The sequence below is a fragment of the Parasteatoda tepidariorum genome, chromosome 5, assembly GCF_043381705.1.
Source record: "Parasteatoda tepidariorum isolate YZ-2023 chromosome 5, CAS_Ptep_4.0, whole genome shotgun sequence".
Lineage (NCBI taxonomy): Eukaryota > Metazoa > Arthropoda > Arachnida > Araneae > Theridiidae > Parasteatoda > Parasteatoda tepidariorum.
The window spans coordinates 40,141,966-40,169,176 of NC_092208.1; the positions used below are offsets into that span (position 1 = coordinate 40,141,966).

Here is a 27,211-nt window from a genome sequence, read left to right on the forward strand (position 1 = left end):
GAGACCTACGAGTACGTGGTTTGGAACACCAAAAACACTCGCTATTATTGTCAATGAAATATTTATTGATATTTACTTTTACCTTCTATAAGTGCGGAGGTTATAATTTTGTAAATAGATCTTATATCCCACATCCTATCTCCATAGGAAACGGTAATGTATTTATTTTCAATACATCAATGTAATCAATTAATCTGTAATCAAGTGATCAATGTAATGTGTAATCAACGTAATCAAGCTTCAATAAAATTAATGTGTTAGCACGTCGCGTAATAAATCATTCGATTTTTAATTAAGGACTCATTGATCCAAAAAGTTTCTTTATAAAAATGTCACTGTGGTGGGAAAATTTGAGTGAAAGCGAATATAATTAAACATTTTAAATATACACACGACGAAAAGAAATTTAATTAATATTCAGGAACTGTTAATTGGCAAATTTTATTTTATTTAATTAACGCTTAATTTTTAAAATTAAAAAAAAACGTTGACTCTTCAAAAGCTGTGATGTCATCGTTTTCTTCAAGAGGTTCATAAAGGGGTAATAGTAATTCAGAATTACTAATAATTCAGAATTCAAGCTTGCAGACATTTTGTTAATTTTGCCATCATTTAACCACAAAATAACTGATACAAAGTATTTTTAAGTAAGCAGCATTTAATATTATTTACATATGTTAAACATTTGAAAAACTACGAAACTTTAATTTACTAAAACAATAATCACATATTAAAACATAAATTTCGCTACAGCTAGTAAAAATTTGCCCACATAAAGAAGCAACCTGGGGTATAGTTTTCTTCTTCTTTTTTTTATTATTTAAGGTGTTAGTAAATTTTAAGATTCAAAATTTTTATTTTTGTTTCAATAAATGTGATTTAAAACGGTTTTGGCCGCCACTGTATGCAAACAATTTAAACAAATCTTTAAGACCAGCTAATTGGGATGTGAAATTTTTAGTGACCGCAAAATTAAAAAAATAAAAAGATTATTTTAATTGTTTATTACGCTACTATTTTAATCATTTGAGGACATACATGCTCAGAACAAAGCTACCGAACTCTTTGAATTTTGTTAGATTTCCTTTCTATTTTTAAGTACTAAAAATGTAGCAGTTATCGTTTTTGTCTTAGTTTAACGAGGACTGCCACCGACTATGCTTTTTCCTATCTATTTTAGAGAGTGGTAGGCAAAACTAAAACTTTCAGTATTTTTGATAATTTTGCCAACATTTTAAAAGTTTCACCTCGAGAAAGCTGGAGGAAAACTGATTGGAGTTTCATGTGAACTTTTGAATCATTTATATGTAGTGGTGCGGAAAATGACTTTAAATCAAATTTAAATTCAAGAAATCATACATTAAAACATAAACGGAACTATAGTTCGTTCACCAGTATTGGCGCTTGGCTCCACCTCCTCGGACGCTGAGTTCATTTCAGCGGGGAAAAGGAGAAACATCTCCGCACTTGAAATTGAGACAACCCTTTAATGCGCACTTAGCGCAAACTGTTAATTATTTTTCAGCCACTTACTTCGCTTTATCATATGATATTATACCTTTCGTTACTCTAGCTAATTAAATATATTTTAAATTTAAAAACTGCTGTTTTCCCAGCTAAATGTCTCAAAAAGGGCAAACTATTCACTCAAAAGAGAGAAATATCATCAAATTTATGAAATATTTAATGCTAAGAAAATGCACATAAAGATTGCGAAATAAATATTTTTGTCATACGATCGCCAAATAGCAACCTTGTGCAGCATGTTGATCACATCCTTCTCCCAAAAATAGCAAAAATAGTACAGTCGGATACCATGTGATGAAGGTGGAGCCAAGTGACCACTAGAAGAAAATACCCCAAGAAAAGAAACGTTAAAAGTTGGCAACCCTGTTTAACAATTATTGATTTATTACTACAAATAAGTAATTGAAATAAAAATACAAAAAAACAATATACTTAAATAATTTTTTTTTTTGCGGAGTTATAAAAATAATTCCTGCTTAAAATTGTAAAATAAACTGTTTTATAGCAAGAACTACAAAGAATTTTAACCGGAAAGTATAAAAAATGAAAACATGCATTAAATCATAAATTTTCCCACAAACGAGGTAAGGTGACACACGTGTAATAGTCTAATCACGACATAGTAAAAAGTGACATTTTATATTTATGTTTTACAAGTTTTTCTTAAATTTAACTAAATCAAATAATAAAACACACACACAAATCCTGAATACCATTGTTGCAAGTTGTCATGCCTGGATGTATACTTAGGTATTGTTGTTGGGTGAAATATTAAAGTGCAAAAATTTCTTTAATTTCTAATTTAATTTGATGCGTTAGCTACTTTTCTAAACTGTTGCTTTTTTTTATAATACAAAACTTATCAAGAAACGTTTAAGATAAACCATTAAACAGAATTAAATTTAAAGTTATGCAAAATTTTACAATCGATATGATAAAAAAGTTACAAATGTCATGTTGAATAAGATTAAGAACTAGACATTATTTTAAGAAACATTAACATTATCTTAAGAAACAAATTTTGTAAAAATTGAGAATTATTTAAAGCGTATGATTTTTCTTAAAGTTTCTTTTATTACACAACTTAAATTTTTGTAGCTTTATTTTTGTTTTGCTCTTTGAAATTTCTGTTCCTATGGTTTTATTTGTAAGTTCCAACTTAAAACTTCGTGAATTTTATTTTTTTAGGCGTTTCCATTTTATAATCTTGAAATATGAGTGTGGAAGCAGACGACTTGGAAGAAATAAGTAAAAAGGAACATTTACAGAAAGCTTTTTCAACATGTCCACCTATGGCTCCTTTTTCTACTGTTTGTGCATTAATTCTTCTGGCTGGGTTCGTATATGGAACTTTGTGGGGACTTCTGGAAACTGAAACATTACCCGGTGGTCCAGTGTTTGGTCTTTACATACTTGGCATCTTTTGTTACCTAGGTGGACAATTTATGAGACTTCTGAAAGTTCCAACACTTGTTGGTAAGCATTATTGTTGTTGCTGTCGTCGGCCATTAAGGCAGGGGGGGGGGGCGATTGTTCTTGTTTGCCAGTGGCGCTATCTATGGTCAAAAATTCGACACCCATACGTGGTGACCCGTTTATAGGGCGAACCCATTCATACATCCGTTTATTCATCCACAGATCGTTATTTTGACCTGAACCAGGAAGCGTTCAATCTCCAATTCAGTATCCCCAGAGGTGTTTTATTTTATTTTATAACCGTTGTTGAACAGCCAATCCAATTTTTGGGTTTAAGACTACTAATGTTCAACTCCGCAGCCTTGTAATTTTAAATCCGATCCAGAAAACAAGAGAACTCCTGGATCAAGTATAGGGAGAAATTTGCCTTCGTGGAGGACTTGAGGGAACTAACACGTAGTTTGCGTTACATAGAGAGGAAAACCACGAAAAACTCCCTCGATCAGCATAATGCCAAGGGGACTCTAATCCATCTGTCTACCACTGAGGACATTTCATGTCAACACTGTGGTCGGTGCAAGCCGGATGAGGAATTTATATCGTCAGCCATACCTGGGATTCGAGCCCAGTTCACCTCAATGGAAGACAAACGATCCATCCTTTAAGTCATCGCGACTCCCCCAGAGGTTGTGAGAATATGGAGGAGTTTGTGACCCGACATATTTAACGTGCACCAATCACCATTCTACGAGGTGAGTATTCGGCTGGCGGGATTCGATACTCCTGTTCCCCTAACGTGAGTCCAGCGCCCTGCAACCAGGTTACTCCGGTCACGGTAAGCATCATTATTTATCTAAAGAAGATCACGGAGTATAATGAACAACTAGTCAATTTTTCATTTTGTAACGTCGCTGAGTTAGCTGTAAATCGAGCTTAAAGCCAATACTTAAATAGTTTCTTTATAAAAGCCAAATCTTTGCTTTAAAAGTAAACAAAAACCGATTCCAAAGCGTGTGAAGAGGGTTTTTCCTTTCTCATAAATACACAAAGTATAGCACCCCTTAGGAAAATTTGCCATAGGTTGCCATAAAAAAATGCCATAGGATATTCCTATGGGGTTTTGCCTATGGTTAAATTTTAGCCATATACGTATGGCAAAATTTTGCCATGCATGTATGGCAAAAGTGTGTGGCAAAATTTTACCATAGGCAAAACCCCATAGGAATATCCTATGGCATTTTTTTATATGGCAAATTTTTGCCATAAAACTAAGATGTGCTACAGTTTATGAAGAAATATTTTTCCATAGGTTATGGTACACCTTTGCCATACAGCTATGGCAACATTTCTCGTTGATATTTTACCATACATCAAAAAATAGTTACTTACAAGAATCTTTCGCAATGGATATTAAAAATGCAAAACTTAATAATTGTAGAATAAATATATATACAGAAAGCGTTCTTTTAGAATTTTTTTGATAAACTTCCCCTGTTTTACTTGCAGAATCCTTTCTGAATGCTGTTCTTATTCAAATAAATTTTAAACGGTTAGTATTAACCTTTAGAAAATGGGTCCGGTAGTTGGAGCGAGTGGGGAAAATATTGGCTATGTTGATTAGGAACAAAATATATTGAGTACAATCAACCATATTTGTTAAAGCTGTAAAAAACAAGAAAATAGAAAGTGGGTCCGGAGGTCGGAGCGAGTATAAAAAACGCTAATTTGATTGATTGGTATCATAATTAGTTAGATAAGCGTCANCGCAATGTCTCAGTTATACGCGTAATTCAACTTAAAGTACATAACATCAGTATGACTTCTGTTGTTGCAGATTGGATGACAAATAACTTATATTAGGTTGTAAGATGTTATTTCAAGCAGGTCTGTTAATTTTTTTTTGCTAGTTATTTATTGTTAGATTGTTTTTTATGGTAATTAATTGGTTTTTGGCATTAATTGTAATTTTTAATGTTTGTTTTTGGGATTTTAATTTAATTGGTAAATTGCTTCACAGTGAAGCCGTGATCGGTGGCGTGCCCAAAATATTATGTGGCGTGCCATAAATGGCACGCGTGCAACTGGTTCGCCATCCCTGGTATAGACTATGAAAAGCTAAGAATGGAAAATAGGCAAAATTAGTTGATCCCCTACTAGTGAGGGATATAAAACTCAGAAAATTTATGTTGAGTTGTGTTAAGCACAGTTAGAAAAGAGAACTCAATATAGAAACATTGATAAATACAAAACATGTTTAAGACATGATTAAAATTGGAAAAATTAATAATTGCTATTGACAAATTGACACTTGGTCAGGGATAGTAAATAAAAATTAATTGGGTATAGGAAATCGCTATGACGAAAAAGTTGTACACTTAAGGAAAGATTAAATTGTTAAAAGCATTTTTGGTCACCACAGCAGATGATATGGCCAGGGACTGTCCCGTTGATGATATTGAAGCAAAACAATTGTCAACCAGTAATCCAGCAAATCTAGTTAAGTGATGACCCTAAAGCTATGTATAAATATATAACAGAACATTGTACAACCATATGTGAATACTTAAGAAATATTAGTTGTAGGATAGTAAAACACAGAGACATGATAAAAAAACAATTTAATGACAGGCAAAAATTAAACACAAAATAAAAATATAAAGCCCTAACATATGTAAGATAATGTAAAAAAGCATTGCAAGAACCTAAGTGGAATTAAAATCAAAAACTAATGAGAATGTGAACACTGACTTTGATATTGATATATAACAGCATTAAAATGAAATTGTCACCGAACAAGTTAAAAGAATGAAAAAATTTTAATTATTAAAGAAATGATGGATCTGGCTTGATGATAAGCACTTAACTGCGTTTTTCATCATGAAGATTGTTTACAAATTGCCACGCGGAATAGAACACCATTAATAATGGAAAAATGACGTAACTTTAAAAATTTATATAAAATCAGAGGGAGGGGATAAAACAAAAAGAAAGATGTTGTTTAATCAGAAACAGTTGGGAGAAAGAAATATAAAATTTTTAGATAAAAATATAAACAGCAAGATATTAATTACAGTGCACAAAGTCAGCTTTAACAAATGGCAAAATTTAACATAGCGAAAACCTATACCCAATCGCGACATATTTTGAAAAGATACCGATAATAAAAGTACCAGACAGCCGGAAATTAAAAACTTAATAAATTCAGATAGATAATCGCATAGGCATTTGCAATAAAATGTTTTTGACCAAGAATGAGATCGAAAAAATATTAAAATAAGTAGCCAAAGTTAGCGAAAGATTCCACTTGTAGTGGATGACACGTTAATATGGCGGTCTGATACTCTAAGCCTAAATCAATGGAACATCGGATTTCAAACACTCAAAAATGGAAAAATGGGCCACCCGGAGGGCGGAAAAGACTCACCAGGAATGCCTTGTGGGATTGCATGTTGAATTTAATTAACTTCGGGGTGAAAAAATTGATATTTCTTTCTTTTAGAAGATGTTTTTGAGGACTCCATAGGAAATGTTGTTTCGTTGGTGGGGATCTAGATCAGCTTTTCCCTATGGTATACAGCCAGACAAATCTTTACGTTTACCATTTGCCTATGGTATACTGCCATACAAATCTTTATTGTTACTATTGGCCTATGGTATACTGCCATACAAATGTTTATGGTTGCCATAGGAGAATGGTGACGTGCCATATAAATGCCATACAGCTCTCTATGGTTACCATTGGGCTATGGTATCTTGCCATACAAATTTCTATGGTAGCCATAGGCTTATGGGGTTGTGCCATACAAANTATGGTTGCCATAGGAGAATGGTGACGTGCCATATAAATGCCATGCAGCTCTCAATGGTTACCATTGACCTATGGTATCTTGCCATACAAATTTCTATGGTAACCATAGGCTTATGGGGTTGTGCCATACAAATCTCTATGGTAACCATAGGCGTATGCTATCTTGCCATACAAATTTCTATGGTAACCATAGGTTGCCATAGATTACCATAGGCTTCTCTATGGCAAATTTTCCTAAGGGACGTTACGTAACAGAGCCGGTTAAACTCCTTTTCTTGCTTTGGAAATCGCCTTACTCATGAGGCAAACATAAACAACAAACCAAAACAGTTAAGAGACTTTCGCACTGCGCATTAACCCATACCAGACTCTATATTTTGTTGCTAAAACTCAATATTTTGTAGAGAGGCAAAAAATGCCTTTATGAAAAAGTACCTGCACAATCACTTTAAATAAATACACTGAAGAGTAAAAAAAAACTGGTATACCTGCCTAATATCGTGTAGGGCCCCCGCGAGCACGCAGAAGTGCCGCAACACGACGTGGCATGGATTCGATCAATGTGTGAAGTAGTACTGGAGATAATTGACACCATGAATCCTGTAGGGCTGTCCATAAACCAGTGGGAGTAAGAGGAGATGGGGATATCTTCTGAACATCACGTTGCAAGGCATCCCAAATATCCAAGCGATGTCGTAGATTCGATGTTTTACCGGATTTCCGATACTCACGGTATACTCGTGAAATGATCGTACGTGAAAATCCAAATTTCATTGCTATCTCGGAGATGCTATGTCCCATCTCCCCTGCGCCGACTATAACACCACGTTCAAACTCACTTAAATCTGTATAACCTGGCATTGTAGCACCAGTAACCAATCTAAGAACTGTGCTAGACACTCGTTCTCTTATATACGCGTAGCCGATCACAGCGCTGTACTCCATTTGCTCCATACCCCTTCATTTGCATACTCATGCCTGTACCAGTTTTTTTTTGGCTCTTCAGTGTAAATAGAATAAAGGTGCTTCTATTATGACATTATTAAATTTTCTGTGACGGTGCATTTGAGGGTTTCAGCGGTTAAGGGTTAAGTATTTAAGGGTTTAAATAGCTTAATAACCTAACAATGTTTAATTACTTTTTACCGTGACATTCTTTTGTTTTCGTATTTTAATTTCTTTACAGGTATGATGGTTTCTGGATTCATTCTTCGTAACGTGCCTCATATAAATGTAGCGAAAGACATTCCTGAAATTTGGGCAGATAACATTAGGTGAGAACCAAATTCCTTTTTGCAATTATGATGAATGGATTCTTTAGAAGTTTTTTTTTATTATTATTATTTATTTGTTTTATCTAATTTTTGTTAAGTTTTATTCGATTATTTCTCATTGAATTTATTTGTAGTTATGAACGCAGAATTTATAGTTTCTGTTGTTTATAAGTACATAATTGTTTTAAAAAATAAGGAAGCTCTTCTATACTACGTAAACAATCTTTCTTTTCGAAGCTAATATTTTGAAAGATTTTAAATGGCTAAACTTCTGGAGCATTTTGAAAAATCATGATCGAAGCTTTTAGAAATGTAGTTATTTTCATCCGTGCTATCTTTACTAAGACCAAAGTCAGGCGAGGAAGAATTTTGTTCTTCTTTTAACTATAATACCAGCAGTTCTGCAATCATGCAGTGGGATTGAAGTACTATATATATTGTTAAAAGTTTTTTTAATTATAGTGGTATTGGGAAGAGAAAAAATGAAAGCTTTTATTTTCATGCACTCATTTTGGACAATCGAATTTAGGATGGGTAAAAAGACATATCTAAAAGCTTTAAGCATTTGTGTTGCACTCTTGCACTTCAAATTATGCCAACAGTTTTGTAATGTAAAATTCACCTAAATATTTTATTTTATAAGCGTCGTAGAACAACCGACCTAATTTTGGGTTCATGACATGGATGAAAGCGAGACGGAAAAGAGGAAAGCTGCTAGTAAAAAAAGCATTTCAGTTTTACCTTGTTTTTCGGAGGAGTAAATCTTTATTTTTTTTTTCAAACTAACCATAATATCTACTTTTTCTCAGGGAAGAAGCAGTTTTATATGTATGCTATTGTTGTAAAAAATATTTCTGTACTTACAGAAATTTAATGTTTCTTGAAAAAAAAAATGAAATGCAGGAATGAAATGCCTTTTGTACCAGTTTTTGCTCTTTTCCGTCTTCGTAAATATAAGCTTTCTGGTTTGGTTTAGGGCTACTAATACTCAACTCCGTAGCCCTGTAATTTTGAACTCAAACCAGAAAACAAGGGAACTCCTGGATCAAGTATTAGGAGAAATTTTGCCTTCTTGGAAAACTTTTTGATGGAACTAATCAGCCTCATGGTTACATGTTGAGGAAAACTACGAAAATCTCCCACGGTTATCCGGATTGCAAGGGGACTCTAACCCATGATCCATCTACCACTGAGGATATTTTTACTTCAGCACTGTCGTCGGTGCGAGCTGAGAGCGGGGTTCGTAACGACCAGCTATAGCTGGGATTCGAACCCTGTTCATCTAATTGGAAGGTGAACGCTCTATTTCCTGTGCCACCACGGCTCCCTCCTAAACATTTTATAACCGTCGTTGAACAGCCGACCCAATTTTTATGGGTTTACGACTACCCAATTTTTATGGGTTACAACTCCGTAGCCTTGTAATTTTGAACCCAATCCAGAAGACTAGGGAACTCCTGGATCGAGTATTGGGAGATTTTTGCCTTCGTGGAGGATTTTTTGATGGAGCTAACTCGCTTTTGCGTTACATGGAGAGGAAGAACACGAGAACCTCCCACGGTTAGCCAGACGGCAAGGGGACTCTAACTTATAATCCGTCTACCACTGAGGATATTTTACATCCCTTCTAAACATTTGCTGCTAAAGGAAATATTATTTGCATAGAGTTAGTATAGAAGTGTTTCCATACTTTTGTCTAACTCCTTCAAGTTCAAGTTTGTGACCAATTCTTTTCAGTAAGAAAAAAATCCCCCTCCCCACCTAAAAAATGTTTTAAAAAAATAATTTTGGGTAATAGGCCAAATTAATTTCTTTTATAGATCAATGTCAAACCCAAAAATATTTTAGCAAAACGTTACTAAGGAAACAGTTAGCCTAATGAAAGATTAAAGGGTGCATTACAGATGCGTTTTTTTAGTTCTAACCATGCTTAAGAATTAAGTTATGAAATCAGACACAAGCTCTATCTCTGAGTAAAAAATGCTGGACTTCTGATTCTCAAAAAAAATGGAGAATGACCAGAATTCGGGAAAGATTGTCCCAATAATTAAGTCAGGCGAGTGGTCAAACGGTCAGGCTCGTTAATTTTATTTTAATTTATTGGGTTTTTTTGTCATAGATCTGGGACTAATACTGCAAATCGCTATTTATGAAACTTTTTTTCTTTCTAAAAATTTCATGCAGAAAAAATAAAATTGAAATATTCATTATCATAATTTAGGTTAGTAGTTATCGTAGAGATTGTGAATTGTGAGGTATATAAATGTTTACTACATATGTATCGTTTAGTGATGGTAAAACCAAAAATATGTACAGAATCAATTAAATAGCTCTTTAAAAAATAATATTTGATTTTAAAAATTAATAATTGAAAATTGACATGTTTTTACATTGTTTTATTTGTCATATTTCGCATTAATTAATTGTAGTTTTTCTCTTTTTTTTAGCAACCTTAGAACTTCGTAATTAAACTTGTTTTCAGTAAAATTACATACCCAATCACGGCCGGATTATCCTATAGGCACACTAGGCACGTGCCTAGGGCCTACGAAATTCAGGGGCCTACGAAAAACTTGGGAGAAAAAAATTTATTGACCAAAATAATTTAGCTTTAAAAACAACAAGTGTATTTTGCACAAAATTATGAAGATACAAATAAAAATATAATATTTTTCGGTAATAAATTATTTTGCAGAATCTTATGATCTAATATATTACTTTTTTGCGATTTTTGGATTCAACGAAATCTTGTATTATGCTGTCGAATTCCAAACTACGCAAAATGTCGTATTCAATAGACATAAGTGCGAGCGATGCCAAACGATCTTGATTCATTGTTGAACGCAAATAATTTTTTATCAATTTTAATCTGGAGAAAGATCTTTCTCCTTCTGCATTTGATCCAAGAATCGACAAATATATTCTTAATGCAATGTGAACGTTAGGAAAAGTATTCACAAGTTTATCTTTAATTTGAGCCTTCAACATTTCTTGTGCAGATTTATGCTCATACAAATTTGAAAATAGTAAAAATTCATCTACAAAGTTTTCCTCTAAATCGGAAGAGTAAATTTTCACCAAAAATGGTATTATCGATATCAACTGCAATATCGGCAGTATGTCGGTATTGCAGATAAAGTTAGATAAACAAATTCGTAAATTAAAACCCATATTAATAAAAATGTAAAAAAAAAATATGCAAGAAAATTTTAGCGGGGAAAGAGGGGAGGAATGGGGGGGGGGCAAAAACGGCTATGCCTAGGGCCTACGAAAGGTATAATCCGGCTCTGTGCCTAGGGCCTACGAAAGGTATAATCCGGCCCTGTACCCAATAAAACATTTTCCTAGAGCCAAGTATTAATCTATTAAATTATTAGCCAAATATTAATCTATTAATGCTGGAATTAAAATAATAGTAATAAATTTAATTGTTTAGTCGCCAATTCAAGCCCATTTTGGGCTGGAAACCTGGAATAGTTGCCAGCTTTGACCTTCCTCTATGCAAGCCACTGCCTCAGGGGATTGGGCTTAATTTTGAATTGAAATTGTGAAGAAACGTAAGAATTTTAAATTGAGATTTAAAAATACTTTTAAGATTATTTATTTATATAAAGACTTAAATATTTTACATTTTTTCATCTCTCATTGCAAATGGCGATTTCACAACTCACACCTCTTTTTAAAGTTTCATTGTTTATTCATTACTATTAATTTCCTTACACATTGCCATTTTTAAATATTTGTGAAATTGCTTATATAACTGACAACTTTTGTGGATTTTTCTTAAATTTTTTTTTAAAATATTTAAACTGGTGAAACAAATTATTCTTTTTCTATTTAATTCCTTTAAAAATAATTCCTAATAAAATAATTTTGATCACCACTATATATGAATAATTCAAGCATAATTATATAAATGAATAATAATCATGTGATGGTTTGTTCAAGATCTGTTAGAATAAAAGTTTATTTCTCCCTTAAAATGTAATTTCCCTAAAATTTGGGAAAATAATAGTCAGAAAGACAAAAAATATCGAAGTATGCATATATCATATCATTTTAGCTATATTTTGCAATTAACTGACACAAACTTTTTTCGCTTTTAGAAATCTTGCACTTATTTTTGTTCTGCTAAGAGCTGGCCTTGAAGTAGATTCCGACATCATTCGAAACAACAAAATTACCTGCGCAAAAATTATCCTTATCCCATTCATCTCTGAGTTCATAGTTGGATCCGTCGTTGCACACTTCTTACTTAAAATGAATTGGATGTGGAGTTTTTTGCTGGGGTGAGTTATTACTCTTCCGAGAAATATTCATAAAAAAAAGTTTAAAAGGTACTTTTTCCATAAAATGTATTTTCATTATTGAGGAATTTTCACTAACATATTTTGTAGAGCACTATATTGAGTTTATCTTAATACGTATTTTTTATAATTAATCATGAAAGCAAATTATTAAGCAAATTAATTATGAAATCTATACAAATTACGGATAAGAAATAAGTATTCAAACAAGAAATATAAGAAAACATTATCAACATTATTAACGGCACCATTATGGAGGTCGATTTATTATAAATTATTATTATTACAATTAAATTTATTATTATTATAGAGTTCGAATTTATTATTATTGAAATTTGCTCAGTCAATTTATTTTTATTGCACAATTTTTGGTCAAAATTAAAGAAAAGTTTAAAAAAAATTTTCGTTAACATTTGCACGAATTTCCATCAACAGTGCAATGTTGTCTGCAGTTTCCCTAGCTGTTGTCCTGCCATTATTACAATTCAATTTATTATTTATAATTATTATCGAGGTCGAATTTATTATAATTGCAATTTGCTCAATCAATTTATTGCACAATTTTTTGTTAAAATTCAAGATAAATTATGAAAAAGAAATTTTTTTTGTTAACATTTGCTCTAATTTCTATCAACAGTGCAATGTTGTCTGCAGTTTCTCTAGCTGTTGTCCTGTCATTATTACAATTCAATTTACTATTTATAATTATTATCGAGGTCGAATTTATTATAATTGCAATTTGCTTAATTAATTTATTGCACAATTTTTGGTTAAAATTAAAGACAAGTTTTAAAATTTTTCGTTAACTTTTGCTCTAATTTCTATCAACAGTGCAATGTTGTTTGCAGTTTCTTTAACTGTTGTCCTGCCATTATTACAATTCAATTTATTATTTATAGTTATTATCGAGGTCGAATTTATTATTATTGCAATTTGCTCAATCAATTTATTTTTATTGCACAATTTTTGGTTAAAATTAAAGGTAAGTTTTAAAAAAAAATTCAGTTAACCTTTGCTCTGATTTCTACTTACAGTGCAATGTTGTCTGCAGTTTCTCCAGCTGTTGTCCTGCCAGTGATGCTAAAGATGATGCGAAAAGGACTAGGGATGGTAAAAGGTATTCCAACAATGGTTATTTCCGTGGCTGGGGTCGTCGATGTTTTATCTCTAACAACTTTTGAAGTATTGTTTGGAATTATATTAGGAACGGGTAAGTCACGCAAAAAGATTTTGTTTTTACTAGTAATTAGTTCTACACAGTCAGCATTCGCAACTTTTTAAAATATATTCCTAAGAAGATTTCCTACTTCCCTCTCATTGTAAATTCCCTTGATCTGAAATAACGATTGCTGATAGTTGAATAGTTTTTCAAATATTTACGTATAAATGTAAATAGATATTTCATAGTGTTAGCTACCACTTCAGTCTTTAAAAAAATTTTGGTTTAATGATTTCAAATTAAAATTACGATATTTATAACAGGGATGCATAAAGCAACTAAAATTGTAAAATGTGGTAGAAACTCAATTCATCATTACTGATTTAATTTATCAATTGACTTACAATGCAAATTATTCAATTGACTTACAAAATCACCATGACTTACAATGCAAATTATGATCATATTTAAAACGAAAATCATCTAATCACCACTTTTTACGTTTTTAGACGCCTGTGGCATACCTGGTATAATACAATTAAATATCGTCACTTCCATGCTGAAATCCCCAATAGACGTAAAATTACCTTTTAGATAAGCATATGTAAACGTTTACTATTTCATATCCAATACTATACACGAGTTATAAAGCATATGCTATTTCAGACGTTATAAGTGGAAAAACTAGGAGATCTTCCAGCTTTGTAACAGTTGTAGCTGTTGAAAACATACACGTTTGCTAGCTTATATTCCGGCACAATTCGTTCGGTCGGCTAAGAGTTAACTCTTAGACGCTAATAATGAAATAATTGACTTATTCGACTCCTATCTTTTTCTAATAAAAGTCTGCTGTTTCTAAAATTGCAGGTAGACGTCAAATATGTTAGCATGTATGAAAATCATGATTTCATAATAACGGGGTAAAATTTAGTAAATAATATTTCAATAGTTTGTTTCATTAAAAAATATGAAAAAAATATACTTTAATACACATATTCATACATATGTTCAATTTCAATATTTGAACTATAATTATATTTTCAGGTGGTTTGGTGTGGGAAGTATGTCAAGGACCTGTAGAAATGTTTAGTGGCATTGCTTATGGTATCATGCTTGGAATGGTTTGTTGGTTCATACCAAATCCAGATGAGGTAAGTTTTTATAGCTTGTAGATCAAGCCAAATTAGTTACTTATAGCTTATAAGTTAATATAGCTAATAAGTTATAAGATAGAGGATGGGGAAATTAAGTAAATAAAGGTAACAGTAATCATAGCATATTGTATAACGTCTGGCTTCAAAACTGAGAAATGTATGCTCGATAAATATTCTTATGACTGTTCATGGCAGGGATGGCGAAACAATGGCACGCGACACAATATTTTGGGCACTCCACCGATCACAATTGTTGTTACACTATGAATTGTTATTACACAAATGTTATTACGCTATGAAGCNAAACTAACATCTTACAACCTAATACAAGTTATTTGTCATCTAATCTGCAACAACAGAAGTCACACTGATGTTACTTGAAAGTTGAATTACGCGTATAACTGAGATATTGCAAAATGTATTTTTTTTCAATGTAAATAAAGAGTTTTGCGTTGATAGTATTTAGTATTATTATTTCCCCAATAATCACGAAGTCAAATTACTTGACGGCACGTCTATGACCTCATTAAGCAATTTTTTAGAGAAAATGGCACGTTGGTGTATAAAGGTTCGCCACCCCTGGTTTATGGTATACATTTTTGCTTGGTTTGTTGTTAATATAAAATACGAAAGAGGTAATATTAACTCTAATCTTTTTGCTATTCAAATGACCCAATATTTTTATAAGTAGCAGATATAAGCGTTAAAAAGAAATAATAAATAATACGGTACTGTACTTTTATTTACTTCGCACTAGAGCTGCATAATGGGCTATTGGCAGCTGTCTGGGGATAAGTTATAACTATACAGTACTATTGGCCGTGTTTTGAACATTTCCTAAAATAAACTTCTGGTTTCAAAGCTAAAAAATACATTATTATACGTGCCTATGGTATAATTTTCGAAATGCTTTGTAAGTTCATACCAAATCAGGATGTAGTAATCATTCAATAATTTTTTTTACGAATTCAAAGTACCTAGCATTTTTATGATTTGTCGATGTTACGTCAAGTAGGTTATCTGAATCTAACATGCTTCATTGCTGTTAAAAAGTTAAGAAATGAATAACTGAGTAACACATGTCACAACATGTTAATATTCAAATCCTTATGTCTTAAAATGTATTGCTTTCTGAACGATTTGTTTAATTTTTTGTGTGGAATTACAGAAAGCATCAAATTGCAAAGCAGTTATAGGAAAGTATCACAAATTTGAACTTTTATTTTAAAGTTTTGAGATAGAAATGATTTACAAGCGAACAACGCTAGGTCTACTATGCTAAAGGGAAAAAAATGTCTTAGACATGTTGCCAATGCTTAGCTTCCATGACGCAAAATCTTATAATAAAAATAATCTTATAATCTTATCTAAATAATCTATATCTTTTATTTTAACAGTGGAATAGTTAACGAATTCCCCTAAACAACGCGTAATATTCATTTGTTAGAAGGAAAGAAGCAGAACGCAAGTATGTTGCTGTTAGTTATGCCACTTTTTTTTTATAACCGTCGTTGAACAGCCGACCCAATTTTCTGGGTTTACGACTACTAACATTCAACTCCATAGCCTTGTAATTTTGAACTCAATCCATAAGACAAGGGAACTCCTGGATCAAGTATTAGGAGAAATTTGCCTTCGTGGAGGACTATTTGATGGAACTTACCATTTGCGTTACATGGAGAGGAAGACCACGAGAACGTCCCACGGTCGGCAAGGTACTCTAACCCATGATCCGTCTACCACTGAGGATATATTTTTAAGTCAGCACTGTGGTCGGTGCATGTCGGATGCGGAATTCGTATCGGTTCACCTCATTGCAAGGCGAACGCTCTATCCCCTGAGCCATCGCGGCCTAGTTATGCCACTTGCCATTACAAGCAAGTCTGCTTGAAATCAAGTGAAATTTTAGGGCAGAGGATGAGTTTCTTTTTTGTTAGTGGTACCATCTATGGCCAAGAATACGGTTTTAACCACGCACACGTCACGGCCCGTTTTACAGGGATTCCATTCATTTATCCTCAGATCGTAATTCTGACCTGAACCAAAAAATGATCAATCTCCAATTTAGTACCCCCAGAGGTATTGATTCGTTATGAGAACTTGGAAGATTTTGTGATCCAGACATATTTAACGTGCACTAGTCACCATTTACAGCACAGGGATTCTTCCACCGGTGGGATTTGAACCCTTCACATGAACACGAGCCCAACGTCCTACTAACCAGGCTATCCCGGCCACGCATATATTAAAAGCTTATCTTCCTTTCAAGTAATAGACAAATGAATCTACTTATAATATTAATGAATCGAATTATAGGAAACAATTATTAGTATTTCTCCGAAAACTAATAGCAATATTATATTGTAGAGCACAAGAGTAAGATGTAATCCTATACAGGGGGCTTCGTGAAGATAGACCTTATTGCATGTTATTAGAATCTTTGTAGAAATTGAAGTAAATAAACTATGCCTTAGGAGACTAATCATAACATTTACGGGAGAAAAAACAACAACCAAAGCTTAATCATATTTTGACGAATCATTATAAATGTTGGTTATAAAGGTGAGATTACATTCATTGAGCACCAATTTATTTAAGATTAAAACTAAAATGCTATTCCTAACGAAAGATGAATGTTCTCCAGCATAAACAGTCCTGCAAGCAGACTTTTTGATTATTTAAAACCGTACTTTTGTTTAATCGACCTTAATAATTATGCGTCGATGTTTAAACAACTTTATTTCGATTACTAATACCGATTTGTGACATTTAATGCCATATTTTTTCAATTCGATTTTTTTTCTAACATTCTAAAACTATGTATTAAGGGAAGTAAATAAGGAACACCCCACATCATATTTTAATTTTATCTTGTATTCTTTCAGAAAAGTAGAGCAGTGTTTCGTGTTCTGATGTTGGTCTTTGGATCAACGTGTATTTTCTTTGGAAGTCAGGCATTGAATGCAGGGTCAGCAGGTGCTTTAGGCTGCATTCTATTACCGTTCACTGCCGCTATACGATGGAAAAGAATGAACTGGGAAGAGCATCATGTAAGTTCGAAATTCAATTGCAGTCTTTCGTTATTCATGTCTAAGATCTCCCAATAGTTGCATTTTTTGAAAGGCGTTTTATCTAATGGCAGTGAAATTAAAATTACAGTATGAATTGCAAGTAATTTTTTTAAAAATATTATTAGCATCAGCGTTTAAAAACTACATCAAGTTGCGTAAACTAAAAAAATGCGCTTTGGAGTACCTGGAATGTAGTTAACCTCCTTAACACTTTCATCGCGACAAAAGTATTAATTGTAAGTAATTATTTTTAATATTGTTAGCATCAGCATTTAAAAACTACATCAAGTTGCGAAAACTAAAAAATTGTGCTATGGAGTACTTGGAATGTAGTTAACCTCCTTAACACTTTCATCGCTATGAAAGAATTAATTATAGGTAATTATTTTTAATACTATTAGCATAAGGATTTAAAAACTACATCAAGTTACAAAAACTAAAAAATTGTGCTATGGAGGACCTGGAATGTAGTTAACCTCCTTAACACTTTCATAGCTATAAAAGTATTAATTGTAAGTAATTATTTTTAATATTATTAGCATCAGCATTTAAAAACTACATCAAGTTGCGAAAACTAAAAAATTGTGCTATGGAGTACCTGGAATGTAGTTAACCTCCTTAACACTTTCATAGCTATAAAAATACTAATTGTAAGTAATTATTTTTAATATTATTAGCATCAGCATTTAAAAACTACATCAAGTTGCGAAATCTAAAAAATTGTGCTATGGAGTACCTGGAATGTAGTTAACCTCCTTAACACTTTCATCGTGACAAAAGCTCACCTTTGTCTCACCATCTGCGCTAAAATTGAAACAAATTTTAACATTTAAAAAAATAATAATCAATTGCTTTCAATAACAATTCTCTTTTTGTGTTTACAGACATAAAAATATTAATATGAAAATAATAATCTTTACTAAATGTTGGTAAATAAGTCGCTAGAAAGGTTTCTATATTATTGAAAAAGACTTTGTGTAAAGGACGATTTATATCGTCTCCAGCGTACAATGAATATTCCTGTAAGACGAGTTATCTCGTCTTTCTTGATGAAAGGGATAATGACGAATTTCAAATTGCCATTAAACATTTAAGTAAAAATAGTTAATTAAAGTTATGAAAGTTGGTACATTAGCACGGAGCAAACCAAATTTTTTCAGCCACGGAACCCTAAACTATTGAACTTATTTCGGCGAAATCCTGAAAAAACGTTCATTAGCAGGTGTAAATATGCAAACGAAAAAAACAAAAAACAAATTCAAAGTAATTCAGAAACATTTAAAGTGAATGAAATTTTTATTTTTTTATTTTTTCAACAATAAATCTGAAAATTAGGTTTCATGTTAAGCAGTTGAATTCACAAAGTCTGCAGTTGCAACGTTTTTCACTGTGTAAGTCAAGTCTAAAATTTTTTGCCGTTTAAGTTGAATCAAATAAGCTGAATTATAATTTTTGAAAAAGAATTGTCGTAAATTGGGAAAAAAGGTATCAGAAAAAAATAATAGTTCATTACTCCCCTTGAATTCAGTTTATTTATTTTGAATTTTAAAATTCGATTAGAAATACTGATGCAATAATTTGTAAATGCATATCGTTTAGAAATTTGTTCAATGTATTGCTATTGGAAAAAAATATATATTTTAAAATTTCCTATTTCAATTTAATGCTATTTCCCAGAAGTAATTTCATAAAAACAACCTTAATATGCCTTATATTAATGGATTATTGGTTGGATACATGGTTGGTTACAGGTTTTAAAAAATTATTACTGGTTTAAAAAAAAAAAAAAAAAAAAAAAAAAAAAAAAAAAAAAAAAANAAAAAAAAAAAAAAAAAAAAAAAAAAAAAAAAAAAAAAAACTTTATCTGCGACTTTACCACGGAAACCAAAGGTTCCGGGAAACAGCCTTAGGGAACATACTGCATTAGCATACTCTCCAGCATTTCAATTTTTTTGAATTATTTTTAAAAAATGAATTACAAAAGAAGAGTTTTTTTAAACATAAATAAAATATTTTGTTTAATTTTAAACATTTATTAGAACTTATCAAAATATTAGTTCTTTTATCTAACCATTTAAATTATATACGTGTAGTGGTTGTTAAAAATCTTTAAATTTTAATTTATTACAATATTAACACGTACTTTTTCTACCACTAAAAAAATATTTTCTTAAAGTACGGAAATTCGATTCTTCATATTAATTCCTCGACCAATTTAGGCCAACGCCACGCCTGAGTTATTTCGGTACCTTCCAAAGTTATTTTTACATACGAGGTAATGAAATACCTGCAAGTGACGTATTGTGGGTATCTCGATCCTGATTAGTTGCTAAAATGTGGCATTTGTTTACGTTAGCGACTGTTCTTTCCATTCTATTTAGAGTAAGCCAAGCCCGTCCATCTTAAATTCTCTTAATTGACACATTCTATATTTTTTCATAAGCCATGTAGAACACAAACAAACTAATTATGCATTGCAATTGCCAGGTACACAAAATTAAAATATGTCACGGTTACAATACATAAAGTATATTGCATAAACAAATAATGAAGTAAAAGACATAGAAAGTAAAAGACAGATGAGAAAGAAATATATTTTAACAATTTTGATGTGCGATACGGCGTTGTATTTTATTAACTAACATTCATAAACGTATTTTATTAACTAACATTCATATTCTAACATTAATAACATATTATTAATTAACATTCTAACTTATGAGGAGAAATTTAATTCGAATGTAACACGCCATCTTGTTTATATACCATCACACATAGGTCACATGTCTGAGTATCAGTGATCGTCTTCTTCTCGAGATGCAAGTAACCAATTGGTCATTAGGAAATAAACAAATTAAGAATATAACTTTTGCATGCAAAATATGGGAAAATATTTAACTTTGACCAAAACCAAATTTATTTTTAGAACTGGCAAAAATGGTCGACGGGATATGCAAAAACCAGAAATTCCTCAGTAGTTCTAGGGTTTGGGTCACACCGGTAAACAGATTCCTATATTTAATATATTCGGAACGAGCAAATAGTGCTGCAGAAAATGACTCTAAATCAAAGAATCATACATTATACATAAAATTAGCTACTACAAGATTAATCTTTTCAGGCTCTTGTTTTTGAAATTTTTATATTCATTCATCGATTTAAAAAAGGACACACATAGTTAAACACATTCACTCTGCTATTAGCAGCTTTTATTCATGAAGCAGCCAGACAAAGCCTATATACAGATGACTATGTACAGATATACTATGCTATATACTCTTTACATATGCCTATATACAAATGTGTGCTTCAAGATATCCACCTGAGTGAAGAGTAATTTGAATAATTAACGAAGCAGATATGGTGTGGGTGGGAAAGACTGAGTTGACATAAAGTGAATTTAGTTGGGATTTGCATTCCCCCAACAGCTCCTAGAAGAGAGAAGACCTCCGCACAGATTACCACAAATTAGAAATTCGGTCCTTCGGTAGAACGAACGTATTTTCTCCAGCTGCACAATTTAGTAGCCCAAACGTTGTGACATCTTTCTTAATAACACCCACTGCGCAGTTTATGTCTGTTACGTCGGACTACAATAATTAATTCATGGGTTGGCCTTCTCTCTTCTAGGAGGTGTGTATATAGAGTGACTTTTTGCAGCTTCTACGGGCTACTCTTCAGATGTGTTTCCCTACATAGAATACCAAGTTTACATAAACCAAATTTAATTGGGACTTGGAGAACGATTCCTAGGAAGTACAGGGATGCCAATTGCTCCACTTTCTGCAAAAATTTTAATATATCAGGATGCGTAACCAACTTATTCAACAAAAAATAAGCACCTTTTAAGCATTCAAAACATATTTTTAAGCACTTTGAAAAAATATAATTAGGCAGGGTTGGTTGTTGTTCATTTACGTCGCACTAGAGCTGCACAATGGGCTATTGGCGACGGTCTGGGAAACGTCCCTCAGGATGATCCGAAGACATGCCATCACAATTTTGATCCTCTGCAGAGGGGATGGCACCCCCGCTTCGGTAGCCCGACGACCTGCACGCGAAGTCGAGCACGAACAGTTTAACGAAGATCAATACCGCACACCCTCAGTCCCTACGCAGGCTGATCCAAGTGGTCACCCACCCGCACACTGACCGCAGCCAGTGATGCTTGACTTCGGTGATCTGCTGGGAACCGTGTCTTAATGATCAGTCCACTGCGGGACTAGGCAGGGTTGGAAAGTTTTTGACAATTGGCAGTTTTATCTTGTTTTAACCGTCATGTCAAAGAACCTTTTGGCATTGTTTTTGACGATTGTCAAAAATCATGAAATTTTAAATTATGTAAAACGAATGGCGATTTCATACGCTACGGACTGACAATATACCGAAATAGATTGGGGTTGAATTAATTGTGAAAGTGTTGAATAGAATAATGTGAACTGTGTCTTTTTGAATAATTTTGAGTGAAAATCAGCATAGTAAAGGAAAAATCTTATTTTGAAAGAGGAAAAAATTATGCACTTTTTAAAAACACCCAATGAAAAAAGCACCTTCAAGGGCTTTTAAAAAACGAAAATCGAAAATAAGCACCTTTAAGCACTTCTTAAAAACGCTACGCGCCCTGTTATTAAATAATGAAACTTTCTGAAAAACAATAATTACGCTCACTCTTGAAAAGTATCAATACGAGATAACTGCAATAAAGTAGCCTTTCATATGATACTTTGAACTTTTGATAAGCAGTGGTGAAAAAATGACTAAATATTAAAATAACTAAACTAAAAATATCTCGAATTTCAGTACAATTAGAATATATATAATTTTTTACAAAGCTGAGCAAGTTGGCATCCTAGAAGTTTTAAGCAGGTTTATTTAAATCCTTTATTTTTGGTGATGGTCATTAAAATAAAATTTATTCAATCAAAAATAAAAAAGTAAAGAATTAATTTCTCTACTTTAAATAAAATTTATAAGCAGAACCAAAAAACTTGGCAGCTTTTTCAGGTTAACCATTTTCCCATAAAATTTAAAAAATTTTTAACTTATTAATTCGACCAAATTTTTTTTTTTGTAAATTAAATATCTGCGCTACAACTAAATTCTAACATGAAATTAAAGCCTAACGAATTTAATAACTTCACGAAGCAGTTGTCACCAATTTTTTAATATTTCCAGAATGTGGACTTTTTCTAGTATGTAACAGATGATTATGTTAATGATCTCCAAATTGATATTTTTTTACAGAATCCAGTGAACGAAGCTTTGGCCTTCATATGGAGGATTATTGAGCCATTTCTTTTTGGATTAATTGGTTCAGAAATTCGAATTGATTATCTGGAGCCACAAACCATTGGTAAGATTAGAAAATGCTAACTTTCTAACAAGCAATTGCAAGAAAAATAATCTTTATCATTAAATAATCAAGAGCTAATAATCATGAGAAAATGTAGCATCTTTTGAAAGAAAAAAAAACTAGTTTTGTTTAAACAAATCTATGAACACTATAAAAAATTTTATCACATTTTATAACCCTCGTTGAACAGCCTACCCAATTTTTGGGTTTATGTCTATCAATGTTCAACTCAATCCAGAAGACAAGGGAACTCCTGGATCAAGTATTGGGAGAAAATTGCCCTCGTGGATAACTTTTTGATGGAACTAACCTAATTTTGAGTTACATGGAGATGAAAAAACACTTAGCCGGACGACAAGGGGACTCTTACCAATGATCCGTCTACCACTGAAGTTATTTTACGTCAGCACTGTGGTCGGTGCGAGCCGAGTGCGAAATTCATATCGATCAGCCATCGTTGGGAATCGAACTAGGTTCACCTCATTGGAAGGCAAACGCTCTATCTCCTGAGCCACCATGGCTCACTATAAATAAATATAAACAAAACTGTACATTTGATTATAAAATTTTATTTTAGTGGTTCGAAATCGACTGTAATGCAATAGACTACGCGCGGAACCACTTGACTGTTTCGTTTGGAATGTTTCTCTCATAACAGGCCTCTTAAGTAAATCGATCGTCAAAGCAAGAGATTCAACCAGTTTTATTCCGTAACATGCTTTGCTTAGTGTATTTATAGGGAAGGAAAATACTCTTCGCACACACCAGAACTAGTTTTTGTTTATATTCAGAGCAATGAAGAGGCTTTTATAAGGAAAATAAGGACCTATAGGGGTGTTAGAACTGGCAAATAGCTTAGATATTAATAAAGTATTCACACTTTTTTAAAAATCGCTAAGTGAATATTTTCATACGCTTACTAAGTTTGAGTTTTAATAATACAGATGATATATAATTTCACTATTTATAAATAGCAGTTTAATTTTTAAATATTTGCATATAAAGACCTTGACAATTTTTCCATGGAGCCCGATTTATTCCAATTTGGTTTTATAGGATTGGCTTTGGCTACAATATTTTCTGCTCTTGCAGCAAGAATAGTTAGTTCAATGTTATCTGCCTGCAGTTCTGATATGACGATTAAAGAACAAATTTTTATCACATTTGCTGGATTTCCGAAAGCCACAGTTCAAGTAAGTAGAACAGAAAATATAAATATTTAAAAAAAAAAAAAACTCAGAAACTTTGTCCTCAGCTTGCTATGCTAAAAACCCCCTTGATTGTTTTTCATTCATTACTTGTTTCTTTCCCCCCTTCTTTTTTAATCACTATTTTCTACAAAAACAAAGAGCATTTAGTTATAAATAATAATTTTATGTTAGAATATTTTATTAACATGTTAATCTTAAGAAAATGAGTGATGACACGGATTTAAAAAAAAAGCGACTGTTCTTAAACTTAAAAATACAGATTGCAAGACTCAAGAAATAAAATGTATAAATTTATATCTGGCAACTTCTTATCTCTCACACGCTTTCAACTCAAGTGTAAAATAGTAAAATCTAGATCTCAGGAGCGATAAGTACATTTAAAAACAATGAATAAATAATCATTATTATAGAACCAAAAAAAAGTGAAAAAAATAGCAAAAAAAAAAAAAATCACTTAAAGTTGTGTAAACATTCAAGACAATGCATGGTTAGTTAATATCCTAATTTTGAACATATCTTTTGTATTTTTCTTATTTTTTGTGTGTTCTTTTCCCATTTAGTTCATCCAATACAAGGAATACAACACTGACACGAAATTTGATTAATACATCAGCTATTGACAGCAGCAATAGGTTCTTTAAGGTACAGGGGAGAAAACGCTTTTAAACTCGAATATATTCAAAATCTTAGCGATTTGGGGACTGATATTGGTATGAGAAGGTAAAACAACCGGGTGATAAACAATCAAATTGTTAAGCAACTGACGGTTCTGCAGCCTTTAACAGTAGCAATAGGTTATTTAAGGTACAGGGAAGAAAACGCTTTTAAACTCGAATATATTCAAAATCTTAGCGATTTGGGGACTGATATTGGCATGAGAAGGTAAAACAACCGGGTTATAAACAATCAAATTGTTAAGCAACTGACGGTTCTGCAGCCATTAACAGCAGCAATAGGTTCTTTAAGGTACAGGGGAGAAAACGCTTTTAAACTCGAATATATTCAAAATCTTAGCGATTTGGGGACTGATATTGGTATGAAAAGGTAAAACAACCGGATGATAAACAATCAAATTGTTAACCAACTGACGGTTCAGCAGTCATTAACAGCAGCAATAGGTTCTTTAAGGTACAGGGGAGAAAACGCTTTTAAACTCGAATATATTCAAATTCTTAGCGATTTGGGGACTGATATTGGTATGAGAAGGTAAAACAACCGGATGATAAACAATCAAATTGTTAACCAACTGACGGTTCTGCAGCCATTAACAGCAGCAAATCAAATTGTTAACCAACTGACGGTTCTGCAGCCATTAACAGCAACAATAGGTTCTTTAAGGTACAGGGGAGAAAACGCTTTTAAACTCGAATATATTCAAAATCTTAGCGATTTGGGGACAGATATTGGTATGAGAAGGTAAAACAACCGGTTGATAAACAATCAAATTGTTAAGCAACTGACGGTTCTGCAGCCATTAACAGCAGCAATAGGTTCTTTAAGGTACAGGGGAGAAAACGCTTTTAAACTCGAATATATTCAAAATATTAGCGATTTGTGGACTGATATTGGTATGACAAGGTAAAACAACCAGATGATAAACAATTAAATTGTTAATCAACTGACGGTTCTGCACGTAAAAAGTCCTATGTTAACCTAAAGTCTTCTCGGTATAGAAAAACCGGTTTTTCCACGTATTTCGATAGAGAAATAGTATATAGGGGAGAAACATTCTCCAAATTTTGCTCTTTCTCTAAGCCACCAGGGAGTTAAAGTTTGAATTAGAGAGTTAGGTGTATTGTGAGATTTATTTTATATAAATGGAATCAATAATATTAGAAGGAAAATGTGACCTACAACGATAGCTTTAAAGCAAAATAGTTTTACAGTAAGGAGATAACTAATTAAACAAATTTTAGAAGCATGGTAAGCAAGTGCGCTAGTAATCTTTCGGCTAAGGGAATGGAATGAAAGATTATAAAGAGGGAGCTGAAACCGCAAATGGTGCTCAATAAACTGTAATAAGAAATTTATCGCAATTCTGAATAATAAGAACATCTAAGAAAGGTAAACACTTATTATTCTCCAGTAAAATGTTAATAGCATTAATTAATTTGTTTATAATGCATGGATAAATCATTCGTTTACCTGCAACTTTAGATTTAAAAAGGCACTATGCTTGACTTCAGATCCAAATATAAATACCCTTTATATTAACATATTATGAAAACTAAACTACATTGTTGGTGAAAAATTAATCACATTAATGAAATACTTGTGTTTATTATTAAGTTGTGCATTTATAGGCTGCTATAGGCCCGACACCATTGGCAATGGCAAGAAGACTTAAGCTAGGCCCAGAGTTTGTGGAATACGGAATTGTAGTAAGAAACGCTTATTTACAAAATATGAAAACCATTATTCAAATATTATTACAAATACAAAGTTAGCTAAAATCACTTCAAATTATTTTCTAGATTCTTACAGTAGCTGTTCTTGCCATTTTTATACTTGCACCATTGGGAGCAACAGCAATTTCTCTACTGGCACCAAGATTATTAGAAGCTGATGCATCTAATAAATTGGATGAGCAACTGGATATAGATAATAAAGACAGCAGTAATATTACTATGTACGAAACTTTGCATGTAACAAATAAATCAAAGCATGAAATGAAAATGCCAACTATTAAGGAAGAAACTCTAGATAGTTCAAAGTTGTAAAAATATTGAAAGTTGTTTGCTTTTAGTACAAAAAAAAAAAAATACACATTTCCTTTGTTAGAATATTTGCAAAGGGTGTTTTTACATTATCTAACAAGATTTCTTCTTATTAAACATACATCATTGTAGATAGATTTTTTTTCATCAAATGCGAATAAATATTTTCAAAATCTAACCAAACATTTTCATTGAATCATAAAAATGTGTTTTT

The 27,211-nt window shown here is 32.3% G+C and overlaps 1 protein-coding gene across 1 annotated transcript; it reads left to right on the plus strand.

The window, feature by feature from the left end:
* On the plus strand, window positions 1-27,211 carry LOC107450817 (sodium/hydrogen exchanger 9B2-like). The gene is made up of 11 exons (XM_043043051.2): window positions 1-153; window positions 2,716-3,003; window positions 7,938-8,025; window positions 12,132-12,314; window positions 13,367-13,542; window positions 14,536-14,642; window positions 17,531-17,695; window positions 22,961-23,069; window positions 24,126-24,262; window positions 26,584-26,661; window positions 26,755-27,211. The coding sequence occupies exons 2-11, from the start codon at window positions 2,742-2,744 to the stop codon at window positions 26,998-27,000; spliced, it is 1,551 nt and encodes a 516-aa protein (XP_042898985.1). The 5' UTR covers window positions 1-153; window positions 2,716-2,741; the 3' UTR covers window positions 27,001-27,211.

What these genes read in the sequence shown, in the direction of transcription:
- LOC107450817 (XM_043043051.2), top strand. Translation starts at nt 2,742, where the DNA reads ATGAGTGTGGAAGCAGACGACTTGGAAGAAATAAGTAAAAAGGAACAT. An exon ending in ATGTGGAGTTTTTTGCTGGG is followed by an intron (nt 12,315 to 13,366) that starts GTGAGTTATTAC and finishes TTCTACTTACAG; the next exon opens with TGCAATGTTGTCTGCAGTTT. An exon ending in TTCCGAAAGCCACAGTTCAA is followed by an intron (nt 24,263 to 26,583) that starts GTAAGTAGAACA and finishes GTGCATTTATAG; the next exon opens with GCTGCTATAGGCCCGACACC.